The 23,004-nt window shown below is 38.7% G+C and overlaps 1 protein-coding gene across 11 annotated transcripts in view; it reads right to left on the bottom strand.

The window, feature by feature from the left end:
• The window catches only part of PHKB (phosphorylase kinase regulatory subunit beta), a 238,738-nt gene that overhangs the window by 5,869 nt on the left and 209,865 nt on the right, over positions 1–23,004 (bottom strand). For all 11 annotated transcript variants that reach the window (XM_054533204.2, XM_054533198.2, XM_024233087.3 and 8 more), the window contains 2 exon segments: positions 5,420–5,554; positions 1,098–1,227 (listed from right to left, as the gene is read on the bottom strand). In XM_054533204.2, coding sequence (XP_054389179.1) covers positions 1,098–1,227; positions 5,420–5,554 — 265 coding nt within the window.

Here is a 23,004-nt window from a genome sequence, read left to right as displayed (position 1 = left end):
AAGTTTTTATGCATTTTTTTGAATAAGTAATATATTCACAGCATTCAGACTTTGAAAGGTTTAAAAGGGTTCCAGGGAAGAGCCCACACCATCCTCCCAGTCACACAGTTCCTTTTACCAAAGACTAAGAAAAGAATACTACCAATTTCCTATGGGTCCTCATAGAGACACTCTTAGGTAGATACAAGCAAAATGAGTGTGGGTCTGTGCCTTTGAGAATACTTTATTTGTATAAAGAGCTACATCAAAATTTATTTGGTTGAGATTCAACACTAAAAACAATTACAGTACTCTATTTCCAAAAGGCTAATCCTTCTCTTTTGTGTATAAGTAGAATGACTTAGATGCCAGGATTAAATAATCACATCAAAGAAGCAGGCCAGTGTATATCACATGGGAAACCATCAGAAGGAGAGGGCACTAACTCACTTGGACCACAGGTAAGGTACACCTGGAGTGAAGTAAGTGATTGTCGGTCCAATGACCTAAAAAGTTACTGCATTTTTCACATTCAACACAATTCCTAAGTGGTGACTTCCTCATCCACAGCACTACTAGGCCCCGTTGTTTCTTGGGTCTGCTCTGGTTCTGTCTTTCCAACGCATGCTTTACTGTTTGTGAGGCCCCCCAGCACTGACCCACCACCACTTGGGGTAGTGAATGAAGGGGTACCCACGCTTAAAGTAAAGCCAATATAGGAAACTCTAAGCTGGTAAGTAAACAAAGGAATGACAGCTTGCTCAGCAAGAAGTTTGGCTACGTGGTTTTTAAAAAGGGAATATCCTCAAAATATCTAAAATATGACAATACCAACAATTTTTTTTTATTAAATATGACTTCCAGCAATATATCCATTTGGTGAAGTGAGCCTTTTCTGCCTACAGGGACACCAAACTTGAAAAATAAAAGTAACTCAGATTGGGGAAAAAAATTTTCAGTCCAATTGATTAGACGTCTTATTTTCTAGTATTTCATTCCTTCTTTGAAAATACTCTTAGAACGCTGAAAAGGAGAAAAGTTATTTGCAGTGCAAGAGGAAAGGATTCACTATCCTTTGCGAAGTCTCCTTTCTTTATGTGAACATGGTGGGGCTTTACCTGAGGCAAATGCTTCCCAGCAACAATGATCCCATTGGGCGTGCGTTCCAGAATCTGCCACACTCGGTCATAGAACCCGGTGGGAGTTCTATTCAAAGACCCATCGATCTGACGCCTGTTCAGCCAACATCTGTAACAAAAGGCAAATGTCTCAGAGTTGAAGAACAAGCTTGTTCTGGTAGACAGCAGGGCTTTCAATATGAACTAATTGTTCCGATAGGGTAAGCAATAAAAGCCAAAGCCCATCAATGATGCATATCTCCGTGTGTTACAAAGGCTAGTAAATATTTCATAATGAAAACAGGGCTGGCAGGACAGGAGGAAGTCTCCAAGATTCTAAAAAATTTAACAGACAAAATGTTATTCTGTAAGTAAGCTATGAATTGCTTACTACATGCTCAAATGATTTTCAAGAATACAAAGCAGCTCTCTTTAAAAACGCAGCAGCTGTGAATTTCATAATAACTTGATGTTGTTTTCACATATAATAAAATGTAAGCTCCATGAATGCATGGAAATCACATAATTTGATCACTCCTATACACCTCTCCCAGAAAGGTGCTTAGTAAACACTTAAAAAGTGAATGAATAAATGATGTTCAAAAAAGCATTTTATATAGAATAAAATTACCTTATTTTAAACCTTATAGAAGTTTGCTATTTAAACATAGCTAAAGTTCTCTTGCTAAAAAAAGATATAAAATCTTACATTATAATAACAGAATGTAGTGATACACCAAAATTTTAGATCTTTTATTTTCATGGATTAAGCATTTAAGTATTAAATCTTAAAGATATAATACATCATTCACAAACTGCTAAAAATATTCTTGCAAAAGCTGAAGAAAGGATGGATACATTTATTTATTTATTTATTTATTTGACAAGGTCTTGCTGTGTCACCCAGGTGGAGTGCCATGGCTCGATCATAGCTCACTGCAACCTCTAACTCCTGGGCTCAAGCGATCCTCCCACCTCAGCCTTTCCGGTGGCTAAGATTACAGGCATGCACCACCATGTCTGGTTAATTTTTAAATTTTTTGTTGAGATGGGGTCTGGCTATGTTGTCCAGGCTGGTCTTGAGCTCCTGGCCTCAAGTAATCCTCCTGCCTTGGCCTCCCAAAGTGCTGGGATTATAGGCATGAACCACGGCACACAGCCCAGATACACGTTTTTTACACTTAGTATTTTAAAAGACAGCAGAGTGAAATGTATACTCAATTACAAGGGAAATATGTCATGACCAACACTATTTCTAGGTATGACAATAGCTATGTAGGATACAGTAAACAGAAAAAGACATTTTTGCTCTGGAGAAAGAGGACCAATGAAAATTTATCACTACATAGGTAAGAGGGGCATCTATTTTTGGATACATAAAATTTCTTTTAATAGGCACAGGCTTGCATTGCTGGGTTTAGTGTTTCACCAAAGTGACAAAGCTCAAACGTCTAAGGGTTCCTTGGTGATGTTTTACTTTAGATAACTGGATACCCCACTGCCTGCATTTTATTTTCCCCTCATTCCCTTTGTTTGGCAATTAAAAAATATGTTTTTGGAGTTATATGAAGTTATGATTAATACTTTAAAAAGGAGATATTTGGTGGGACAACAGAAAAAGTAGAGACGTGAGAATACTCATAATGGAGGTAGAAAATTATTTTGAAAGATCCTTTATTTTTTGTCTTTTCATTTTGAAAAATTTCAGACTTACAGAAAAGTCATGAATATAAACCATAAAGTTCCTGTATACTCTTTACGTAACTTCCCTTTTCCTTTTTTTTTTTTTTTTTTTTTTTGGGACAGGGTCTCCCTCTATCACTGAGGCTGGAGTGCAGTGGTGCGATCTCGACTCTGCAGCCTCAACTTACTGGGTTCAGGTGATCCTCCCACATCGGCCTCCTGAGTAGCTGGAACTACAGGCATGTGCCGCCATACCCAGCTAATTTTTGTGTTTTTTGTAGAGATGGGGTCTTGCCATGTTGCCCAGCCTGGTCTCAAACTCCTGGGCTCAAGCAATCTGCCTGCTTCAGCCTCCCAAATTGTTGGGATCACAGGTGTGAGCCATCGTGCCTGGCCTTCCTCTACTCTTGTTATCTTACACAACCATAGTAGAAAACTAGGGAGTAAACAATGACACAATACTATTAATTAATCTATGGATCTAATTCAAATTTTGTCAATTTTACCACTAATATTCTTGTTTTGATCCAGAATCCAATCCACAATTGGTGTTTAGTTTCCATGTCTCCTGAGGCTCCTCTAGCAGTTTCTTGGTTGTCCTTTATCTTTCATAACTTTGACACTTTAGAAATGTCAGTTATTTTGTAAGATGTACCTCAATTTGGGTTGGTCTGATGTTTCCTGATGAATAGATTGAGATTAATGCATTTTTGGCAAGAGTATCTAGAAGTGATGTTGTGCACTTTTCTTATTTATTTACTTATTTTTATAGAGATGGGGTCTCAGAATGTTGCCCAGGCTAGTCTCAAACTCGTGGGCTTAAAGGACCCTCCTGCTCCAGCCTCCCAAAGTGCTAGGATCACAAGCTTGAGCCACCATGCCCGGCCCATCATGCCCTTTTCAATGCATCATATCAGGGGATACATGATGTTGATGTGTCTTATTACTGGCGATGTTCATCTTAATCTTTTGGTTAAGGTAGAGTCAGCTGGGTTTCTCCACTGTAAAATCACTATTTTTTCCTTTACAATTTAAGCATCTTGAGTGGAAACACATTGGAATGATGAAACTCTCCATTTTTCATCATACTTCCATGCAATGACAGTTTTTGCCGGCAACAATGATAACTATTGTATTTGTCTATTTTTGTCATCCTATCTACATTTATAATTGGAACTCTATTATAAGAAAGGTCTCTTCACTCCCATTTGTCTATTTATATTAGCATAGACTCATGGGTATGTAAGAATGTTTCTTTCCATTTTCCTTTGGGATTTTGGTTGTCTGTCCCTCAATTTTTAAGAATTCTTGGTTATAAGCTCTTTGTGGCATATGTTTTGTTGCAGTTTCTCAGTTATCTTTTGACATTGGTTGTCTACTTTTTGCCATACAAAGTGTTGTTTTTAATTTTCATATAGTCTTATTAACTTTTTATTTTGTTGTCCTTGGGTTGAGCCATTATTAGAAGGTCTTTCCCACACTAGGGGTAAAAAGGAATTTAACCATGTCTTCTTGTTTTCTATTATTTCATTTTTACATTTAGATTTCTAATCTATTTGGAGTGTATTCTTATGTGTGGTATAAACTACAGGTGTGATTATATCTTTTTGCAAATGGCTATCCAGTTGTCTCATCACTATTTAAAAAGTCCATCCTTGGCCTTTGTCACACATTAAATTTCCATATATACTTGGAGGTCTATTTCTGGACTTTCTATTCTGTTCAACTCTTCTATTTGTCTGTTGTGCACCAATATCACACTGTTTTAATTACAGAGGCTTTATAGTATGTTTTAATGTCTAGCAGGGCAAGTCCTTCTTTTATGTTTTTCTGATATGTTTGTTTTTCCATGTGAAGTTTTGTATTAACTTGTCTTAACCTCATAAAAACAGCTAGTTGAAATGTTATTGGAATTAAATTATATTTACAACTGACATCTTTATAACATGAATGTTCCTATTTAAGAACAAGGATGCCTTTCCATTTATTCAAATTTACTTTTGTGGAAGACAGCTTTTGTAAAAGGCCTAGGCAGATTTTTCTAGGCATATAACTATACCACTTTGGTAAATGCCAGGCACAAAAGTACTCAATAAATACTTTCCTAAATACTTACATTAAAGCTATTTCTGTAATAAAAAATTCTTCAAGTCAACACGATCCACAAGTATTTGTTTTGTTCTTAGTGTAAGCTTAGCACAAGTCTAGGAAAGGGTTTAGCACTGAAGTCTATTTAGGGAGACAAAGTCACAGGCAACATATTTAAATGTTACCAAACCCAATCCTATCTGCCAAAATGCTGGGAGGAGATGGTGAGTGCCACAAAGGTTCAGAAAGGAAACTGACTTCAGAAAGTGGTATGAGGTGTTACATTTTGCACAGAATAATAAAAATGAAGAAATGCTTGTAAACTATACTGGAAAAAAAGCATAAATTCAAATCAATGCAAAATAATAATTGAAGAGACATTTTGATTGGTCTTTCTGTTTACCCTTTCCATCTAGTGGGGTGGCCTCTGATACTCTGTTGAATTTTATTTCTTATCAATATCTTATCAATTTCATAGATATATCAAGCTAAAAATTATGATGTTATTGTAAATCCAGAGTATCATGTAGGTAACAAGGGGCCCTCATTACCTTCCATTCTGTTGAGGTTGCAGAATATCCAGCAGAAGCTGTTTAACTTCACTAGGTGATAGCTGATACAAGTCTAAGGCTGGCTTGTCTCCGCCACGGATCTGAAGTTCATACTCCATGGCATGGATGATCCACCTGAAGCAAAACAGGGGAAGCATGAATCAATAACTCTTGAAATAAAATCACCTTCTGCTTCTCTCAGTAATGCCCTTAATAGCACTGACCCATTCAAAGGAGAATGAAGAAGAGGCCATTTGAGTTTCCTGAACCGTTGATACAATTACTTTCATCAAGATTATGTGACATGATCAGACTCTTAAAAATGAGGCCTGCCCTTGCACAGGTGGTGAGCTTGTACAACATTAAAATAGGTAAGTACTTAGGTTCTTAGCAAGTGAGACTTTACCCATCCATTGTGGTATTACTCTGTACATAAACAGCTGCCACACTGTATTTTCTTAACACTAGATACATGCCAAAAAAAAAAAAAAAAAAGGAAAGAGAGCTAGAGAGAAACAATGCATTTCAAGAAATAGGCTGAGATATGCTATTATGTAAATGTTCCTTTCTCTGAAATCTCAAGCTTTTTGTTTTAAACCAATTTCCTTTACTTTGTAGTCATTCCTTTGGGGTGAGAGGAGACAGACAAGTACCTGTCTTTGAAATCTAAGGACACAATTAGTTATAACTTAGTTATAGTTGTACATTAAAGATGTACTTTAACCAATAGGTTGCAGAAGAGCCAAAATATTTAATTATTTTATGTGTAAATAATTTTTTGAGGAGGTTTTAAAAAGCATTTTTGTAGATTCATCTCATTTCTTTCATTTACTATATTCTGAGGACAGAATTCAGATAAACTAGTTATGAAAACCAAAGAAAACTCTGGAAATAATACTGTGCCTTAGGGAATGAGAAATTTACACACCATTAGGAAAAGCCAGGGAATTAGTTTACACAGCAGATTCCTATGCTTCATCCTTAAATCCTTCAGTGAACCCTGCACAAAGAGAGGCAGTGCAACTGAGCATCTGGAAAGAATGCATCTTTATTCACCCATGCTGCCTTTCTCCCCCATGCCTTCTCTTTCTCTTGATACACTTCCTTGAAAGGCAACCTACAAGGATATTGCAGGTACAGAGATGAAAATGTTAGGGTAGATGTATTCAAAAGATTGAAGTCCTTCTTTCTGCCAACGCTGGTTTGCAAAACAAGTGATGCATCCTCATGGGATGACTAATGTCTCTCAATGTAGAGAACAGTAAGAAAAAATGCTAAGCCTTACCAGTTGATCCAGAGAGGGTGTCAACCAGGCCTGATGGGCCAGGCCATAAGCCACAGGGTAACATGTATCAAGTTCTATGACAGTTCTAATCTCCATTGCCCTGAGCTCAGACAACTCTCAGCTCTTCCTACCTTCTCCCCTATTGTTTGTTGTTGCCATTTCTGGAAGTTGGGAGTTTAGTCTAGGGTAACACTGAGATGGATTATAAGGGCATGAGAGATACACAAGGATGAAACATACTAATTTTTAGAAATCAAAACTATTGTTGTTGATACTATGGAATGAATATTTAATAGCTGCTCATTGGTAAGAGCAATAAAGATGAAGTATTTACAAACAACAAATGCCTGAAAGCTTCCTGTTATATACAACAAACAGAACATGTAACAGAATTAAGATTTACTATTTATATTTCTCTTGTCAGTCGAAAAGAAAAACTGGACTACACCTATGTTACTGGCAAAGACTAGGCTTTCTCTACATGGTCCTCATTCTTATTGACTGTATTTAGCAAAAATGTTACACAAGCATAAAAGTAACAAGAACATAGTTCTTTTGGATGCTTTGATGCTAAGCTGCTTATGAAATTAGCTATTATAGCAACATTTTAGTTACAATAAACTACTCAGTGGGCCTCTTCTTTAAAATAAAAAGTTATATTTTTATTTTATAGACCAGGCATAGAATTGTCTTCTATTTATTTTATTCATTTCTTTACTTAGATTTAAAACTTACATTTGAGGCAGCTTAGAATAACAGAAGGAATACTGAATTAAAAATCGAAAGACCTGCCTGTTGGTCTCCTCAATAAGTCAATGGAATGAAAAGGAAAGTGGGAGTTCCTGTTGTAGATGAAGTGATTTAAGAGACATAACCACTAATACCATGAGTCTTGTTTTATGTCATGATTCAAAAACAGACCAACTGTAAAAAGTCATTTTGGGGATAACCCAGAGAAATTTAAATAAGAATTGAGTATCTGGTGATATTAAAAAAAATTACTGCTAATTTTTGTGGGTATGATAATGGTATTGGGATTATTGAGATAATGTCCTTTTTTAGAGCTATATACTCACTAAAATACTCACAGGTAAAAGTTAAATGTCTGGGATTTGCTTCATAATATACTATAGCAAAATAAAAGATAAAGCAAATATAGCAAATACAAATAGCTAAGCACTGCTTATACCCACTAAATAATGAGTATATGGGAATGTACCAAATAAGTCATTATACACTTAAAATTTTTCATAATGAAAAGCAAAGACAGACTTAAATACCAATTCTGTCACTTATCAACTGTGCCCCATTGGCAGATTATTTTTCAAGGGAATACTATTGCTCATTGAACTTACTTTATGAAATTATTTTGAGGAACAAATAATGTCTATAAAAAGGCTCTGAAATGTTAATGAGTCATAAAAATGTTAGTAAATTATTGTTATGTGACTTCTTAAACTCAGTTTAGAGGAAGGTAATGCAAATTTTTAATTCAAGTCTTGGAGTTACTTAAGCAAGTGTCACAGTCAATTAACTTCAGGAAGTATCTTCTAAAATAAATAACATTTTTATTTTTAAAAGGCTTACTTTTTAAAGTCTGCCACTAACTTGAGTTATTAAAACTAAACATAGTTTATCACATTTATGTTTTGAAATCCTTAGTATCACGCACAAAGATAGCTGGAGACCTTAATGTTTTCCCTTAGACTTCCTTCTATTTACAAAATCTCAGCAGTTTTGTGAGCAAATTATTCACAACATTGTTCTCAAAAATCATCAAAGAAAGAAGGTTTTTCACTCATTCAAGCACAAATAAATACAATCTGTCATATTATTAAAATACATTTATTGGCCGGGTACGGTGGCTCATGCCGGTAATCCCAGCACTCTGAGAGGCTGAGGCGGCGGATCACGAGGTCAGGAGATTGAGACCATCCTGGCGAACACAGTGAAACCCTGTCTCCACTAAAAATACAAAAAATCAGCCAGGTGTGGTGGCAGGCGCCTGTAGTCCCAGCTACTCAGGAGGCTGAAGCAGGAGAATGGTGTGAACCCAGGAGGCAGACCTTGCAGTGAGCCGAGATCACGCCACTGCACTCCAGCCTGGGCAACAGAGTGAGACTGTCTCAAAAAAAAAAAGAAAAAGAAAAAAAACCACATTTATTCATTAAAATTGTTGGTCAAACTAATCTTTTTATACCTTGGAATTCTTCAAATAAAAACAGCAAAACAGCCTTAGACATAAACTATAAAACTATTAATAGCTGTCAGAAATCTACAGAAAGTAAATTACCAAGGAGTAACACAGTTAAGAATATCAAAGACATTTTATCCATTTGTAGGACTACTAATAAAAGAGGACATAGGAAAATCAGGCTAATTATCCCTCATTCCCAATGACAAGGCCATAAAATCTGATTTGATCATTTTAGTACAAAAGCATTTTTTTTTTGAGGAGGAGTCTCGCCCTGTCACCCACGCTGGAGTGCAATGGCGTGATCTTGGCTCACCGCAACCTCCGGCTCCCAGGTTAAAGTGATTCTCCTGCCTAAATCTCCTGAGTAGCTGGGATTACAGGCATGCGCCACCACGCCCGGCTAATTTTTGTATTTTTAGTACAGACGAGGTTTCACCATGTTGGACAGGCCGGTCTTGAACTCCTAACCTCGTGATCCGCCCACCTCGGCCTCCCAAAGTGCTGGGATTACAGGCATAAGCCACTGTGCCTGGCCAGTACAAAAGCATTTAAACACAAAATAGGGAAAGGAAAAGATGGACGGAAGGAAGGAGGAAGGAAGGAAGGAAGGAAGGAAGAAAATGTGGAAGGTCAAAATAATGAAGGTTATGGATGGCCCAGAGCCTTATACATTCAGTCTGTGTAAGAGCCAGAGATGCTCTGCTCGCCAATAAGCAAATGAGAAAGTGGTAGATACACACAACTGATCAAATCAACCTTCATATATATCCAGGTTTGACTTGAGGACAATGAATTCTTTGGGACTGCTGGAAAAGTGCAAAAGGGAATGTTAGTATTCTTCAGACAGTTCTGGGAATAAGCTTATCCTTTTAAAAACACTTTTTTTTTTTTTTTTTTTTGAGGCGGAGTCTCGCTCTGTTGCCCAGGCTGGAGCGCCGGAGTGTAATGGCATGAACTTGGCTCACTGCAAGCTCTGCCTCCCAGGCTCACGCCATTCTCCTGCCTCAGCTTCCCGAGTAGCTGGGACTACAGGCACCCACCACTACGCCCAGCTAATTTTTTGTATTTTTTAGTAGAGACGGGGTTTCACTGTGTTAGCCAGGATGGGCTTGATCTCCTGACCTCGTGATCCGCCTACCTTGGCCTCCCAGAGTGCTGGGATTATAGGCGTGAGCCACCGCGCCCGGCCTAAAAACACTCTTGTTTGGAGGTTAGTAAGGATACAGTGTGTATATTGGCATGTTTCTTTCCGATATGCCCCAATTAAGAAGTATAATAAGAAATAAAGTACATGGAAATCTGACAGCAGTGGTAAACCAGAACACCTGAAATTTTCTTTTTTTCTTTCTTGAGACATGGTCTTACTTGTCGCCCAGGGTGGAGTGCAGCTGTGTGATCTTGGCTTACTGCAGTGTCCACCTCCTAGACTCAAGCAATCCTCCCACCTCAGCCTCCCAAGTAACTGGGACTACAGGCAGGCACTGCTACACCCAGCTAATTTTTAATTTTTTTGTAGAGAAGGGGTTTTGCCATGTTGCCCAACTGGTCTCAAACTCCTGGGCTCAAGTGATTCATCCACCTTGGCCCCTCAAAGTGCTGGGATTACAGGTATGAGCCACTGCACCTGACCAGCTGAAATTTTCTGGAAAAAAAAAAAGCCATAAAGAATAGAACTGATCGTTTGAAAAAAAAAATTTTTTTTAAATAATCATTTTAAGATTTCAAGATAATACAAGGATCTGCTAAGTTTGCTGTTAAACAAATGATTGGAGTTGGAGCCAAGATGGCCGAATAGGAACAGCTTCAGTCTACAGCTCCCAGCGTGAGCGATGCAGAAGACGGGTGATTTCTGCATTTCCATCTGAGGTACCGGGTTCATCTCCCTAGGGAGTGCCAGACAGTGGGTGCAGGACAGTGGGTGCAGTGCACTGTGCACGAGCCGAAGCAGGGCGAGGCATTGCCTCACTCGAGAAGTGCAAGGGGTCAGGGAGTTCCCTTGCCTAGTCAAAGAAAGGGGTGACAGACAGCACCTGGAAAATCGGGTCACTCCCACCCTAATACTGCGCTTTTCCAACGGGCTTAAAAAACGGCACACCAGATTATATCTCACACCTGGCTCGGAGGGTCCTATGCCCACGGAGTCTCGCTGATTGCTAGCACAGCAGTCTGAGATCAAACTGCAAGGTGGCAGCGAGCCTGGGAGAGGAGTGCCTGCCATTGCCCAGGCTTGATTAGGTAAACAAAGCAGCCGGGAAGCTCCAACTGGGTGGAGCCCACCACAGCTCAAGGAGGCCTGCCTGCCTCTGTAAGCTCCACCTCTGGGGGCAGGGCACAGACAAATAAAAAGACAGCAGTAACCTCTGCAGACTTAAATGTCCCTGTCTGACAGCTTTGAAGAGAGTAGTGGTTCTCCCAGCATGCAGGTGGAGATCTGAGAACAGGCAGACTGCCTCCTCAAGTGGGTCCTTGACCCCTGAGCAGCCTAACTGGGAGGCACCCCCCATTAGGGGCAGACTGACACCTCCCACGGCCGGGTACTCCTCTGAGACAAAACTTCCAGAGGAACGATCAGGCAGCAGCATTTGCAGTTCACCAAGATCTGCTGTTCTACAGCCTCCGCTGTTCTGCAGCTACCGCTACTGATACCCAGGCAAACAGGGTCTGGAGTGGACCTCTAGCAAACTCCAACAGACGTGCAGCTGAGGGTCCTGTCTGTTAGAAGGAAAACTAACAAACAGAAAGGACATCCACACCAAAAACTCTTCTGTACATCACCATCATCAAAGACCAAAAGTAGATAAAACCACAAAGATGGGGAAAAAACAGAGCAGAAAAACTGGAAACTAAAAAGCAGAGCACCTCTCCTCCTCCAAAGGAATGCAGCTCCTCACCACCAACGAAACAAAGCTGGACGGAGAATGACTTTGACGAGCTGAGAGAAGAAGGCTTCAGATGATCAAACTACTCTGAGCTACAGGAGGAAATTCAAACCAACGGCAAAGAAGTTAAAAACTGTGAAAAAAAATTAGACAAATGGATAACTAGAATAACCAACACAGAGAAGTCCTTAAAGGAGCTGATGGAGCTGAAAGCCAAGGCTCGAGAACTATGTGAAGAATGCAGAAGCCTCAGGAGCCAATGCGATCAACTGGAAGAAAGGGTATCACTGATGGAAGATGAAATGAATGAAATGAAGCGAGAAGGGAAGTTCAGAGAAAAAAGAATACAAAGAAACGAACAAAGCCTCCGAGAAATATGGGACTATGTGAAAAGACCAAATCTATGTCTGATTGGTGTACCTGAAAGTGACGGGGAGAATGGAACCAAGTTGGAAAACACTCTGCAGGATATTATCCAGGAGAACTTCCCTAATCTAGCAAGGCAGGCCAACATTCAGATTCAGGAAATACAGAGAACGCCACAAAGCTACTGCTCGAGAAGAGCAACTCCAAGACACATAATTGTCAGATTCACCAAAGTTGAAATGAAGGAAAAAATGTTAAGGGCAGCCAGAGACAAAGGTCGGGTTACCCACAAAGGGAAGGCCATCAGACTAACAGCGGATCTCTCGGCAGAAACTCTACAAGCCAAAAGAGAGTGGGGGCCAATATTCAACATTCTTAAAGAAAAGAATTTTCAACCCAGAATTTCATATCCAGCCAAATTAAGCTTCATAAGTGAAGGAGAAATAAAATCCTTTACAGACAAGCAAATGCTGAGAGATTTTGTCACCACCAGGCCTGCCCTAAAAGAGCTCCTGAAGGAAGCGCTAAACATGGAAAGGAACAACTGGTACCAGCCACTGCAAAAACATGCCAAAATGTAAAAGACCATCAAGGCTAGGAAGAAACTGCATCAACTAACGAGCAAAATAACCAGCTAACATCATAATGACAGGACCAAATACACACATAACAATATTAACTTTAAATGTAAATGGGCTAAATGCTCCAGTTAAAAGACACAGACTGGCAAATTGGATAAAGAGTCAAGACCCATCAGTGTGCTGTATTCAGGAAACCCATCTCACAGGCAGAGACACACATAGGCTCAAAATAAAGGGATGGAGGAAGATCTACCAAGCAAATGGAAAACAAAAAAAGGCAGGGGTTGCAATCCTAGTCTCGGATAAAACAGACTTTAAACCAACAAAGATCAAAAGAGACAAAGAACGCCATTACATAATGGTAAAGGGATCAATTCAACAAGAAGAGCTACCTATCCTAAATATATATGCACCCAATACAGAAGCACCCAGATTCATAAAGCAAGTCCTTAGTGACCTACAAAGAGACTTAGACACCCACACAATAATAATGGGAGACTTTAACACCCCACTGTCAACATTAGACAGATCAACGAGACAGAAAGTTAACAAGGATACCCAGGAATTGAACTCAGCTCTGCACCAAGCAGACCTAATAGACATCTACAGAACTCTCCACCCCAAATCAAGAGAATATACATTTTATTCAGCACCACACCACACCTATTCCAAAATTGACCACACAGTTGGAAGTAAAGCACGCCTCAGCAAATGTAAAACAACAGAAATTATAACAAACTGTTTCTCAGACCACAGTGCAACCAAACTAGAACTCAGGACTAAGAAACTCACTCAAAACCACACAACTACATGGAAACTGAACAACCTGCTCCTGAATGACTACTGGGTACATAACAAAATGAAGGCAGAAATAAAGATGTTCTTTGAAACCAACGAGAACAAAGACACAACATACCAGAATCTCTGGGACACATTCAAAGCAGTGTGTAGAGGGAAATTTATAGCACTAAATGCCCACAAGAGAAAGCAGAAAAGATCCAAAATTGACACCCTAACATCACAATTAAAAGAACTAGAAAAGCAAGAGCAAACACATTCAAAAGCTAGCAGAAGGCAAGAAATAACTAAAACCAGTGCAGAACTGAAGGAAATAGAGACACAAAAAACCCTTCAAAAAATTAATGAATCCAGGAGCTGGTTTTTTGAAAAGATCAACAAAATTGATAGACCGCTAGTAAGACTAATAAAGAAGAAAAGAGAGAAGAATCAAATAGATGCAATAAAAAATGACAAAGGGGATATCATCACCGATCCAACAGAAATACAAACTACCATCAGAGAATACTACAAACACCTCTATGCAAATAAACTAGAAAATCAATAAGAAATGGATAAATTCCTCCACACATAGACTCTCCCAAGACTAAACCAGGAAGAAGCTGAATCTCTGAATAGACCAATAACAGGCTCTGAAATTGTGGCAATAATCAATAGCTTACCAACCAAAAAACGTCCAGGACCAGATGGATTCACAGCCGAATTCTACCAGAGGTACAAGGAGGAGCTGGTACCATTCCTTCTGAAACTATTTCAATCAATAGAAAAAGAGGGAATCCTCCCTAACTCATTTTATGAGGCCAACATCATCCTGATACCAAAGCCTGGCAGAGACACAACAAAAAAAGAGAATTTTAGACCAATATCCTTGATGAACATTGATGCAAAAATCCTCAATAAAATACTGGCAAACCGAATCCAGCGGCACATCAAAAAGGTTATCCACCATGATCAAGTGGGCTTCATCCCTGGGATGCAAGGCTGGTTCAACATATGCAAATCAATAAATGTAATCCAGCATATAAACAGAACCAAAGACAAAAACCTCATGATTATCTCAATAGATGCAGAAAAGGCCTTTGACAAAATTCAACAACCTTCATGCTAAAAACTCTCAATAAATTAGGTATTGATGGGATGTATCTCAAAATAATAAGAGCTATCTATGACAAACCCACAGCCAATATCATACTGAATGGACAAAAACTGGAAGCATTCCCTTTGAAAACGGGCACAAGACAGGGATCCCCTCTCTCACCACTCCTATTCAATATAGTGTTGGAAGTTCTGGCCAGGGCAATTAGGCAGGAGAAGGCAATAATAAAAGGTATTCAATTAGGAAAAGAAGAAGACAAATTGTCCCTGTTTGCAGATGACATGATTGTATATCTAGAAAACCCCATCGTCTCAGCCTAAAATCTCCTTAAGCTGATAAGCAACTTCAGCAAAGTCTCAGGATACAAAATCAATGTACAAAAATCACAAGCATTCTTATACACCAGTAACAGACAAACAGAGAGCCAAATCATGAGTGAACTCCCATTCACAATGGCTTCAAAGAGAATAAAATATCTAGGAATCCAACTTACAAGGGATGTGAAGGACCTCTTCAAGGAGAACTACAAACCACTGCTCAAGGAAATAAAAGAGGATACAAACAAATGGAAGAAGATTCCATGCTCATGGGTAGGAAGAATCAATATTGTGAAAATGGCCATACTGCCCAAGGTAATTTATAGATTCAATGACATCCCCATCAAGCTACCAATGACTTTCTTCACAGAATTGGAAAAAACTACTTTAAAGTTCATATGGAACCAAAAAAGAGCCCGCATCGCCAAGTCAATCCTAAGCCAAAAGAACAAAGCTGGAGGCATCACGCTACCTGACTTCAAACTATACTACAAGGCTACAGTAACCAAAACAGCATGGTACTGGTACCAAAACAGAGACATAGACCAATGGAACAGAACAGAGCCCTCAGAAATAATACCACACATCTACAACCATCTGATCTTTGACAAACCTGACAAAAACAAGCAATGGGGAAAGGATTCCCTATTTAATAAATGGTGCTGGGAAAACTGGCTAGCCATATGGAGAAAGCTGAAACTGGATCCCTTCCTTACACCTTATACAAAAATTTATTCAAGATGGATTAAAGACTTACATGTTAGACCTAAAACCATTAAAACCCTAGAAGAAAACCTAGGCAATACCATTAAGGACATAAGCATGGGCAAGGACTTCATGTCTAAAACACCAAAAGCAACGGTAACAAAAGCCAAAATTGACAAATGGGATCTCATTAAACTAAAGAGCTTCTGCACAGCAAAAGAAACTACCATCAGAGTGAACAGGCAACCTACAAAATGGGAGAAAATTTTCGCAACCTACTCATCTGACAAAGGGCTAATATCCAGAATCTACAATGAACTCAAACAAATTTACAAGAAAAAAACAAACAACCCCATCAAAAAGTGGGTGAAGGATATGAACAGACACTTCTCAAAAGAAGACATTTATGCAGCCGAAAAACAGATGAAATAATGCTCATCATCACTGGGGTTCAGAGAAATGCAAATCAAATCCACAATGAGATACCATCTCACACCAGTTAGAATGGCGATCATTAAAAAGTCAGGAAACAACAGGTGCTGGAGAGGATGTGGAGAAATAGGAACACTTTTACACTGTTGGTGGGACTGTAAACTAGTTCAACCATTGTGGAAGTCGGTGTGGCGATTCCTCAGGGATCTAGAACTAGAAATACCATTTGACCCAGCCATCCCATTACTGGGTATATACCCAAAGGATTATAAATCATGCTGCTATAAAGACACATGCACACGTATGTTTATTGCAACACTATTCACAATAGCAAAGACTTGGAACCAACCCAAATGTGCAACAACGATAGACTGGATTAAGAAAATGTGGCACATATACACTGTGGAATACTATGCAGCCATAAAAAATGAAGAGTTTGTGTCCTTTGTAGGGACATGGATGAAACTGGAAACCATAATTCTCAGGAAACTATCTCAAGGACAAAAAACCAAACACTGCATGTTCTCACTCATAGGTGGGAACTGAACAATGAGAACACATGGACACAGGAAGGGGAACATCACACTCCAGAGACTGTTGTGGGGTCGGGGGAGGGGGGAGGGATAGCATTAGGAGATATACCTAATGCTAAATGACGAGTTAATGGGTGCAGCACACCAACATGGCACATGTATACATATGTAACAAACCTGCACATTGTGCACATGTACCCTAAAACTTAAAATGTAATAATAATAACAATAAAAAAACAAAAAAACAAAAAAAAAATGATTAGATGATTTTGTGCATTTAACTAAGCCATATGCTATGGACTGAATTCTTTCTCCCCCTCCAAATTCATATGTTGAAGCCCTAACTCCAGTGTGATGGTATCTGGAGATGGGGTATTTGGGAGGTAATTAGGTTTAGATGAGGTCATGAGGTTGGGGCCCTTATGCTGGGATTAGTACCCTTATAAGAAGATACACCAGAGAGCTCTCTCTCTCCATCAGAGGACACAGGACACAGAAGGCAGCCATCTGCAAGCCAGTTGGAGAGCCCTCACCAGAAACCAAATCGGGAGGGACTCTGACCTTGGCCTTTCCAGCCTGCAGATTGTGACAAAATAAATTTCTGTGTTTAAGCCATTCCATCTATGGCATTTTGTTATGGAAGCCAGAGCTGACACACCAAATGACAGACGATGGGAAAGTTGCAAGAAGGGACTTTTTTTGCTTGATTCATATTAATATGGAGAGGAGTACAATTTGATGAGGCAAACTGAGCTATCTGTTTGGTGACTGAAGGATGTGGATTCACTCTATCACTGATCCAATCACAATAGAATAGAGGTTGGGGAGCTTCATCATCTTACCTCCTTACCTCATATCAAATGTCAAAAGCAAAGACCTCGGAATGAGTATCAGAACCGTGCTAATGAACTTGGTGCTGTAATTATTTCCTCTTTCCTTTAATGTACAAGCAATGTTATAGTCTGCTATCTGTGACAACAATGGCTCTCTCTAAGCTTCGAATGTGTGATCCACAGATACAGTTTTGGGCATCAGAGGACAAGGTACGTCTGGATCATAATTGCTTACAGAGGATGCCCTAGCAGTATGAAAAGCAGAGATGAAAAAGGCTTGATAACATATATCCTCTGGGGTTATCTCTAAGTAAAGCTTGACTGACAGACCTGCAGCAGAAAGCAGTTGATTGGAGGTCTTTACAGTAATGGGCCTGTCAGGAACTTGATCTATTTCAACAGGAAAGCTGGAGCACAAATCAATAATGAGACAGCAAATCAAATCATTATCAGATCAGAATACCATTCCCGTGAGCAGGTTAATTTTGTTCACTGGAGTGCCTGATAGCAGTAAAGTTGAAGAAATTGCATTGGCAAGATTAACCTTGGAAAAAAGAGAAAAGAGACACGGTGCTATTGGCTTAAAAGCAATTGAAGTAGTGAGTAATGTAAATAAATAAAATTTAAAAAAACACTAAGAGTAGTTAAACCTGAGATAAAAGTATACTCAGTGCAAGGGAATTCTGGTTAAGATGTACCATGATTAAGGCAAATGTTTTTATTTCTTATGTCCATTCAGCCTAGTGAATGCTGGCATCCAAGAAGAATATGGTATCAAAACATGACCAATCAATCAATCTCTTTAATCATAATTAACATTTAAAGGAGAGAAACAATAGCAAAAAGCCAAGTAAGAATGAGTCTGATGTGCTTATTGTACCATAAGGCAGTAAAAAAAGAATACATTCTATAAATCTCTTCCCTTTCTTTTAAAATTGTGCTACAACCACAATACACAAAGGACTAACTCAGAATCAGTTACATGTTCAACAATTTATAGGAAATTTGACATTCAAAGACTCTATAAATGAATAATTTGCTCACCAATTTTAAGCAAACTAAAAACCTTCCAGGGACTAATTCAAGGTAAAATTTGTAAAGAAACATACTGAGTATTTATTTGCTGCTGCTAATAACAAATATGCAAGGGGCCCATTCACTTAAAGGGGTTGAGGCCTTAGTATAATTTATTGAGGATGAAGTCTAATAAAAACATAGAAGACACAAAAGTATCTTTTTACTCTTCAGAGGGGCACTATCACAAGCCCCACAGACAGGATGACAGTTATCTGAAGTTGTCTGATATCCCTAGGGGAGAAACAGCATTCCCAAGCCTTTATTACTGTGGTGAATGAGTGCTGTGGGCATAGGTCTGAAGGGATTTTAGGGTGTTTGCCACAGGTGTCGTGAGTGTCTACCAGGTGACGGAAAGGTGACACCATGTTAGATGGCAAGAGATCATCCCAATGGGATTCTGAGATGGAGTTTCCATATGAGATGCTTTGGGATCATTCCACTGGGCCTACAGGGGACTCAACCATGGCTGAAAGGGCCCCCTCCTCCAAGGTGAACTTCTCTTGTGAGAGCATACGGCCTTTCAAACCTAGGACCAGAAGACAAGAGTGAGTGAGACAGAAACAGACAGAGAGAGAGAGAGAGGGAGAGTGTGTGTGTGTGTGTGTGTGTGTGTATGTGTGTGTGTGTTGGGAGAAGAGGGAGGTTCCTCCTACGGCACCTTGAGATTTGTGGTGTGTAAAAAGCACTCCCCAGATGGAGCTGTTCTCCAAATGTCATGGGGAGAAGACCTCAAATTATCAAATACCACAGTGATAATGCTGAAGCTTTGCCCTTGCAAAACATCTTCACATTTTTTACCCAGAATCACCACATCCAATGAGGACACCAAAGCAGGGATAGCCCCACTGTTACTGACCAGGGTAAGAGGGGTGGAAGAGGGAGGGGTTGGGGAGCATGAACTCTGCATCACTCACACTAGTTCCAAATCCTGGTTCTTGGCCCGTGACCTTGGGAAAGTTATCTAATTTTGCAGAATTTCAAGCAGCTTGTGTGTAAACTTACAGAGTTTTTGTTGACGACTATCTGAGATAACCCAAAGGGTAAGCACCTAGAAAATGGGCCCTCAGCAAACATTAGATCTCTTCCTCTGAACATAAGAAACGGGAACTCATTTGCCTGAGATAGTCACTTAAGTTACTGGCAGAAACAGGAATAAAATTCAAGGCTTTCCACTTGTAACTCTCAAACTGGTGTTATCCAGAGAGCTGAATTCAGTGGCAGGGGTGGTTTTGCCTTAGGGGAGGTGGAAGATTTTCCGTAGAGGAGTTACGTGGCAACTGTCTACCATTTGTCCTTATCCCAGTGTCTCTATCTTTGCTGGTTCCAGTAAACAGCGCCAAGGGCTCACTGCATATTCACTAGCTCACACATTTTGGACTGGCTGTTAACTTCGAACAATGACATCTGCCCTGGACCTACAAAGAAGGGTTTAGTCTTCAGGAAAATATTATTTCCTCTGCAAATACTGACCTTGAAAGTATGACAAAATATAATTTCGAATTATTCTTATGCTTTCCCTCCTAAACCAATGTTGATGCAGCAACAGGCAGGCAGGTTTATATTTCAGAAAGCTTTTTTTGTGTGGTTAACATAATGAGGCTCTGTATTTGCCAGAGGTAACCTAGAATATTACAAGGAAGTGAAAAGTCTGCTCTAGACTTTTCTGAACTTTTCATAGCATCTTAATATTAGGTTAGTGCAAAAGCAATTGTGGTTTCAGCCACTACTTTCAATGGCAAAAACCACAATTACTTTTACACCAACACAATATATCTACTGTAGTATACAAGCGGCCAACTTAGAATCATCCCATTTTCTCTGTCTTGTGATGAATAAAGGTGCAAAATCTCATTTATTTGGTCTGTTAACTTGTACCTACTCAAGTTCCTTACACTGTAAAATGCTAAACAGTACTGATCCTAGATTGGAGGCCTGGCAGACAAAAGACCAAAAAAAAAAAAAAAGAAAAAGTCTGGCATCTGGCACATCATAGTTACTACGTGAACTTGAATACAATATGGATCATAAATTGAAATCATGTATGAGAGATCATAAAGGCCATAAAGTTTTAGAAATAAACACTAAAGCCTGTTTCTGTGAGATAATGGCAATAGTACACAGAAGCAAAAACATGCAGAAAGTACTTAAGACTGAAGAATAAGAACACTGGAGTCAGGCAGACCTGGGTGTAAATCCCAGTTCTTCCACTTACTGACAAAGACAGCCCATGTACACTCTCCAAATCTCAATTTCTTTGCTGTAAAATGGTGGTTCTAGTGCCTACTTCAAAGTTGTTGTAGGGATTAAATCAGATAACATATGTGAAGAATTTTTATTCTTCTTCTATTATTCATTGCTTAGCATATAACGGATATTCAATGAATAATATTTGTGGCTATAGTGATGGAGGAAGAGAAGGAGGATGGTTTACTAGAGTGATCTTTTGAGTGCAATGATCACATGTTATTTAAACTTGTCTCCTCTTAGATCGTTACTGGAAACACTGCTAAGAGATGTACGATTGTAAGGCAACCTGTCCTATACTCTGATATGATTAACTACACCATTCCATTAATAACTCCGTGGAGAAAAGTGCTACATCCTGATATCTTCTGTATATATGACTGGACTTTCATAAAAACAAGGCCCTGTTTAACTTGGTCATTTCCTGAAGGACACGATTTAATTAAATCTTCTTTTATACTTAATTCCAATATCATGTGGCACAAAGCCAAGTATGTTTACCAAAATTAAGAGCCATTTACTTCTCTAAGAGTACAGAGACATGCTTTCTTTTTGCTTTTCCTAAATTCCACATTACTAGCTCAAATCAAACCACCTGACTCTGCTTATATACCATATGTTAAACAATCCAATATTTATTGAGTATCTCTGATGAAAGAGACTATAAGACAGACGGGAAGTAATACAAGATCTAGTTCCTATCCTTAGCAGAAGGAAATTTCTTAAATAAATCACTCCTTAATTAAAAAAAAATACCAGATTGCTCCCCAACTGAAATTGTCCCAGCGGTTAGAACTGATCTTGTGAGACCCACATAAGAGTGAAATGTACATCGTAAGTCAGGCAGGGACACTATTAATATTCGCAATGAGAATATAATGCCACAATTCCCGAATGAGTTTCAGGACGGTGAATAATTAAGGTTTCATAGCAAATTTCTTTATGAATCAGTTGACTGTTAAATACTAAGTCACATGCTGCCACCTGACATGTTTACTTTGGGTAACACAGTATAAGGAAAAATGGTATGTCATTTCTCATGGAAAGCATCGAACATACAGAGTAGCAGATATAAAAACAGAAAGAATGCTATTTTTAGAATAAATACCCATTCCCATGAATAGAAAGAAGCATCAGGTTAGAGTTGAATTCAAGAAAGGGAATTACATGAGATTTGTAGAGGACCTAAATTAGCTTAAAATGCTGAATAAGCAGTAAAGGAAAAACTACTATAGACTGAAAAACACAGCAGTGTAAAATCTTGGGAAACTGTTTACCTTCACTCTAAGGCTTTGTTGAAACCTCTGCAAGGATGGCTGTCACTTGAAAAGGCTCCCTGAACACTTATTACACTTATTTCAAACAATGTGCTTTGGAAGACTTATAACCTATACTTCTCGGTCTGTCTCAGATCAATGCCTGAGTCTGTGACAATAGAGTACTTTTATACCATGTACAGAGATGGAGAATCACATTTCTTTTCATTTAGAGTTAACTCACATGAAAGAACCATTTCTCTATCCTTATATGGAGTCAAGAGGTTGGAGTTGAAAATATCAGGGCAAACAGACTGAACAAATCAGGATATAACTCAAAGTTCTTATAACTGATTCAAAATAGCTCCGAATCTTTGAAAGAAACTATTTTAAGGGATAAGAGTGAAGGTCAAATTCTATGCAGGTAATTTACTTTCAATCAAAAGAAAGAAGAGATAAAGATAAGGAAATTTGACTGAAATATACTGTAGTTGAAATCAGGCAAATCACTTAAAAATAATAAGCTAAAGTAATTTTTAAAATAATACTGAAAAATGTATCTTAGAAAGTAGAAACCTCCTAGAGAAAGTAACTGACACCAATTTGATATATGTTTTTCAGATACTTTTGCACACATACATTACACAGATATATGTATGGTATTATTATTGTTCTTTTATAAAAAGTGGAACAATACACTGCATCTTTTTTTACATTTATCTAGGACATTCATAAATGTCGGTATATAGGACTTTATCTTGTTCACTGTACGTAGCACAGCATTTTTTATATGGCTAAAAACCAATTTATTCAAACTATGTCCTACTAATGAACATCTACTATTTCGGATAATGCTGAAAGGAAGACTGCAGCAAAATATATCTTTATGGTACTTGTGTGAATACTGTGAACTCCTTGGATGAGAACTGATGAATTACGATGTATGCAGATATTGCCAAATAGGCAATGCGTTTTTCACATGTGAT

This window comes from Pongo abelii, chromosome 18 (genome assembly GCF_028885655.2).
Source record: "Pongo abelii isolate AG06213 chromosome 18, NHGRI_mPonAbe1-v2.0_pri, whole genome shotgun sequence".
Taxonomy (NCBI): Eukaryota; Metazoa; Chordata; class Mammalia; order Primates; family Hominidae; genus Pongo; species Pongo abelii.
Note: the sequence above shows the minus strand (reverse complement) of the source record. Positions and strands in the feature narration are given on the sequence as shown.